Raw genomic sequence first — 6000 nt, 5'->3', positions numbered from 1 at the left:
GCAACATGTCTTAGTCTTCGTAGTTGAAGCCAAACAGATGATCAATGTTCTTCCACTGCAGTAGAATGAAACAACTCAGCAGCCTCTCTGCTGCACAGTCGTCCTCAACATCAAGCTGATTGTGCTTTTACTTCCTCCAACATCTCTGCACTGGACACTCCAACAATCTCATTGGTCGAGTTGGACTTCAGTGGGCGGGGCCAGTCCTTATTCTGTTAGTGTTTGGTCTTTATAACAGAAGTTACAGAAAGTAGCTGAGATGATTTAAAGCGTCCGTCACTTTAAACAGTTTGCCAACACAACAAGAACCTGTTTTAAACTCCTAAAGTAGCAACGACAGTTTTTCATCATAGTTAAACTTTATTCTTCTGATCAAGAAAAAAAAGCTCAGTGTCACTTTTATGCTTAACATGAACCAACAGAGTAGATTTGATTTCACCTGGTTTAAAGACATTTAGTGACGAGTAAAAGGATCTAAGTTCTAGACTCACACAAAGTTTGAAGGTCTTTGAGACCAAAACTCCACATGTGACAAACCTTCTGTCATAATCACTGGACTTCAGTGTAATTTTACTATAAACATGTTCAACAAAACCATGAAATTGATGTTTTTTAGACAAATAATGATCCAAACTCAACATGTAAACTGAAGAAGAGAGGACCCAGCATTGAACCCTGTGGTACACCACACATTTAAGAAATATCCTACAGAACCTGATGATTGTCAGAATTTGTTTTATTGTGAAACCAACGTCATCACAAACCACTGAGGTTTAACAGTGAGTGCCTCCCTCTAGTGGAGGAAGAGGAGTATTGTCTTTGCTCCACAGGTTTTTGTACAGAGTTGTGTAGTTTCCTGTCACTGTGGGCTGCAGAGCACAGTAGTACACAGCAGAGTCTGACAGCTGCAGCTTCTGGATCTTCAGAGGAAATGATGTGGAATTCAGTGTGGATGAAAATCTCTCTCTGAAGTCCTCTGCCTTGTTTCCTTCTCCCAGTTGAAAGTGGCTCAGGATGAATTTTGGGCTGTTGGTTCCTTCCTGTTTGTACCAGAGGAGAGTTGCACTTGCTGAGCTGCTGACGTATCGACAGCCAAGTGTTGCTGCTTCTCCTTCAGTCGCAGTCACGTCTCCTTCTGGTTGCAGCACAGTGTCTTGTTGTGCTCTGCCTTCTGTAAAACAGCAGTAACACCATCAGTGTGAGTCAGGTCAGTGTTGTGTTGATATCAGAGACACAGAGTTGTGTTCGTACCAAGACACAGAGCAGCCAGCAGCACTGAGATGAACAGAGGCGTCATATCTGCAGTGTTGAGTCACTGTGAGTAGAAAGAGGAAAGAAGCTGTGATCTCTGTGTTTAGACTCAGATTAGAAGGAGGAGTCTCGGCCCTGTTCGGCCCCGACTCACAACTTTACCCCTCGCACACTTTTCATTCACTCTCCTGTCCCACTGCATCTTGTCTTATGTCGTCAGTGTTTGAAATATCACAGTTTCCTCCTTCACATCTGCTGTAGATTCACTTTGCTCCAGAAGTGTTGTGAAGCTCCTCTGACTCTTTATATCTCTGATCAGAAAGAGTACACGTTATCTCAGAATCAATATTTCAGCTCCATCTGACTTCTTATGTTCTTGGACACAGTTTTTCCTCTTGAATATAAACTCCCACTTTAGTATTTGTGGCTCAGATACAAAGTGGAGTTGCTGTGGAAGATCAAATCCTCCAATGAGGACTCTAATAAAGGTGGAACCCAGGATATTGTCTGGAGCTTCCCCAGTTACAGATGTTCTTTAAATGCAGGTGCTGCTAAGTGGCTGCACATTAACACACAGCTGCTCAGAACTCGTGGCTAAAACCAACGCTTCACTCGCTGAGACATTTGCTGTGATACAAGGGGGAGGCGGGGCCTTGCTTGATTTGCGGGGCCCGACACAATGTGTGAGCGTACAAGGTGGTCCAGCTCTGCTCTGGTGAGTGGGTTCCATCTCCTGTGAGAAGAACTGACTGAGAGTCAGCTTCAACTGTCACAATCAGCTCCAGTTGAAGAGTGAAGCTGAACTGAGATCAGTGAAAAAGACTCTGAAGTTATTAAAAACCAGAGTTTATCTCCAATATTCAGCAGGAAACTTTGAAACATGAAGAGTTCTGAACAGAGTTTGGTGGATTTGTTACAGCTGCAGCTCTTCAGGGTCAGGAAGCAGAGGATCATGGGTAATATCCAGTGGGACGACTCAGTCAGAGTCAACACATTGATTCACTTTGTTTTAACAGAAAATCTCTTCATCAGACACAGAGCCCAACAGAGTTATTCACCTCAGACGGCTGCAGGGGGCGCTGCTGATCACTAAGTGCTCCACAGTCAGTGTTGGTTCATATTTTGCATGTTGTCTTTTATTTGATGCATCGTCCAGGTGCTTTGTCACTGACGTGGATTTGCTGCTCATGTGAATCCTCATACAGTTTTTCATCAGCAGCTGTAACCACGATGACTCTGATGAAACCGGAATGATCAGAATCCATCTGATATGAAGCGGTGGTTTGAATCCCACTTCCCTCCTCTTTGGAGACGAGGCAGATCTGTGTGCTCAGGTTTTTGTACAGCCTCTTCTACACTTTGTATCACTGTGTGTAGAGCACAGTAGTACAGAGCGCTGTCTGCCAGGGTTAGGTTGCTGATGGTCATTTCAGTTGATGATTCGGTTGTTTTGGATTCGTATCGTTTATCAGGATTATGTTGACGATCACTCCTTGACCTCGCTCCTTTGTAGAGAAGAAACTGAGGAGCCTGAAGGTCAGAATCATGTCTGTACCAGAAAAGATAAACATCATCTGATGTTGTCTCATAGTCACATGTGAGTGTGACAGGTTGTCCTTCACTTCTACTGACTTCATTTTTTAGAGGATAGATTTTGTCTGCAGCTGTTAGTCCTGAAACAGAAGAGAGAGTGAAGGAGACCAACATTGTTCATGAGGTTGAGACCAAAAGACAGTTTTACAGAAACTGCTCCACTGGAGCTGAGGTCCAAACTACATCACACAGGACGTCATGACAAAGATCATTATGGGATTGAAACAGGCAAATATCATCTATTCCACAGGTTCAGTGAGACAGAGATTAGTTGTAAAACTCACCTATGAAGGGAGATAAAAACAAAAAGAGGTGAAGCAACATGTCTTAGTCTTCGTAGTTGAAGCCAAACAGATGATCAATGTTCTTCCACTGCAGTAGAATGAAACAACTCAGCAGCCTCTCTGCTGCACAGTCGTCCTCAACATCAAGCTGATTGTGCTTTTACTTCCTCCAACATCTCTGCACTGGACACTCCAACAATCTCATTGGTCGAGTTGGACTTCAGTGGGCGGGGCCAGTCTTTATTCTGTTAGTGTTTGGTCTTTATAACAGAAGTTACAGAAAGTAGCTGAGATGATTTAAAGCGTCCGTCACTTTAAACAGTTTGCCAACACAACAAGAACCTGTTTTAAACTCCTAAAGTAGCAACGACAGTTTTTCATCATAGTTAAACTTTATTCTTCTGATAAAGAAAAAAAAGCTCAGTGTCACTTTTATGCTTAACATGAACCAACAGAGTAGATTTGATTTCACCTGGTTTAAAGACATTTAGTGACGAGTAAAAGGATCTAAGTTCTAGACTCACACAAAGTTTGAAGGTCTTTGAGACCAAAACTCCACATGTGACAAACCTTCTGTCATAATCACTGGACTTCAGTGTAATTTTACTATAAACATGTTCAACAAAACCATGAAATTTATGTTTTTTAGAAAAATAATGATCCAAACTCAACATGTAAACTGAAGATGAGAGGACCCAGCATTGAACCCTGTGGTACACCACACATTTAAGAAATATCCTACAGAACCTGATGATTGTCAGAATTTGTTTTATTGTGAAACAAACGTCATCACAAACCACTGAGGTTTAACAGTGAGTGACTCCCTCTGGTGGAGGAAGAGGAGTATTGTCTTTGCTCCACAGGTTTTTGTACAGAGTTGTGTAGTTTCCTGTCACTGTGGGCTTCACAGCACAGTAGTACACAGCAGAGTCTGTCACTGCAGCAGAGGAGATCTGCAGTTTGACATCATTTCCAGACAGGTGAGTGGAGAACCTTGTTTCTGACTTCAGAGAATCTGACGTACTTGTCACATTGAACCCTGAGATGTACAGGAGGAACTCTGGTGCTTGTCCTGGATACTGTCGATACCAGAAGAAATAATCCGTTGGGTTCACTGTGGTGTAGTTATAGGACAGAGTAACAGTGCTGCCTTCTGCACTGAACTCTTCATTGTTGACCGATCTGAGTTCTTCACGGCTGATTGCTAAAGGAACAAAGTAACTCTGTTATTTAAGGATTCAAAGACAATTCACACTCTGCAGTTTTAGGAATTGAACCTTTTTGTGCTGTATAATGTAACAAACCTGTTAGAGTGGAGAGAAGCAGTAGAGAAGATAGAGACTGATGCAGTGAGAGCATGTTGAATCCAGGTAGTGTTGGTGCTTTGTAGATTGAACTGTGCTGAATATGGAAGCTCCTCTCTCTTCTATAGTTCAGTAGCAGCTCAGCTCCTCCCTGAATCTCTCCGTCTCCTCTTAGATCTGGACTTTCTCTTCCTCCACACTGGTAGCAACAGTTGGTTCAAGCTGCAGCTGGGATTTGTATTTGAGGGATCTTGTTAAACCTGAACTTCAACAAAGGTAACTGAGGTGGTAAAAAGATGGATCCCCTCTTTAAGGTTTGGAAACATGACATGATCATGTTTTATAAACCTAATGATGAGCGGAAATCATTGCATCACTACTACCAACGTCAACTGGTGAGGAAAGAGAGTCTGATCAAATACTAGATGGTAAACATCAGAGGCCAGAACAGAGAGATTTCAATTCAGCTGCTTTCATCAGTTACACAGACAGAAAAAGGATCTAAGTTCTAGACTCACACAAAGTTTGAAGGTCTTTGAGACCAAAACTCCACATGTGACAAACCTTCTGTCATAATCACTGGACTTCAGTGTAATTTTACTATAAACATGTTCAACAAAACCATGAAATTGATGTTTTTTAGAAAAATAATGATCCAAACTCAACATGTAAACTGAAGATGAGAGGACCCAGCATTGAACCCTGTGGTACACCACACATTTAAGAAATATCCTACAGAACCTGATGATTGTCAGAATTTGTTTTATTGTGAAACAAACGTCATCACAAACCACTGAGGTTTAACAGTGAGTGACTCCCTCTGGTGGAGGAAGAGGAGTATTGTCTTTGCTCCACAGGTTTTTGTACAGAGTTGTGTAGTTTCCTGTCACTGTGGGCTTCACAGCACAGTAGTACACAGCAGAGTCTGTCACTGCAGCAGAGGAGATCTGCAGTTTGACATCATTTCCAGACAGGTGAGTGGAGAACCTTGTTTCTGACTTCAGAGAATCTGACGTACTTGTCACATTGAACCCTGAGATGTACAGGAGGAACTCTGGTGCTTGTCCTGGATACTGTCGATACCAGAAGAAATAATCCCCTTGGTTCACTGTGGTGTAGTTATAGGACAGAGTAACAGTGCTGCCTTCTGCACTGAACTCTTCATTGTTGACCGATCTGAGTTCTTCACGGCTGATTGCTAAAGGAACAAAGTAACTCTGTTATTTAAGGATTCAAAGACAATTCACACTCTGCAGTTTTAGGAATTGAACCTTTTTGTGCTGTATAATGTAACAAACCTGTTAGAGTGGAGAGAAGCAGTAGAGAAGATAGAGACTGATGCAGTGAGAGCATGTTGAATCCAGGTAGTGTTGGTGCTTTGTAGATTGAACTGTGCTGAATATGGAAGCCTCTCTCTTCTATAGTTCAGTAGCAGCTCAGCTCCTCCCTGAATCTCTCCGTCTCCTCTTAGATCTGGACTTTCTCTTCCTCCACACTGGTAGCAACAGTTGGTTCAAGCTGCAGCTGGGATTTGTATTTGAGGGATCTTGTTAAACCTGAACTTCAAC

At 42.4% G+C, this 6000-nt stretch overlaps 1 gene segment (V, D, J or C); it reads right to left on the bottom strand.

The window, feature by feature from the left end:
• Nucleotides 1-854: 854 nt before the first annotated feature.
• Nucleotides 855-1532, bottom strand: LOC118117488 (the record flags this gene model as incomplete). The annotated part of the segment is given in 2 exon segments: nt 855-1171; nt 1252-1532. Coding segments are annotated over 2 exon segments (363 nt in total), but the record flags the coding sequence as incomplete, so codon positions are not given.
• Between the last annotated feature and the right edge of the window lie 4468 nt (nt 1533-6000).

The sequence above is a fragment of the Hippoglossus stenolepis genome, chromosome 11, assembly GCF_022539355.2.
Source record: "Hippoglossus stenolepis isolate QCI-W04-F060 chromosome 11, HSTE1.2, whole genome shotgun sequence".
Classification (NCBI taxonomy): Eukaryota; Metazoa; Chordata; class Actinopteri; order Pleuronectiformes; family Pleuronectidae; genus Hippoglossus; species Hippoglossus stenolepis.
Note: the sequence above shows the minus strand (reverse complement) of the source record. Positions and strands in the feature narration are given on the sequence as shown.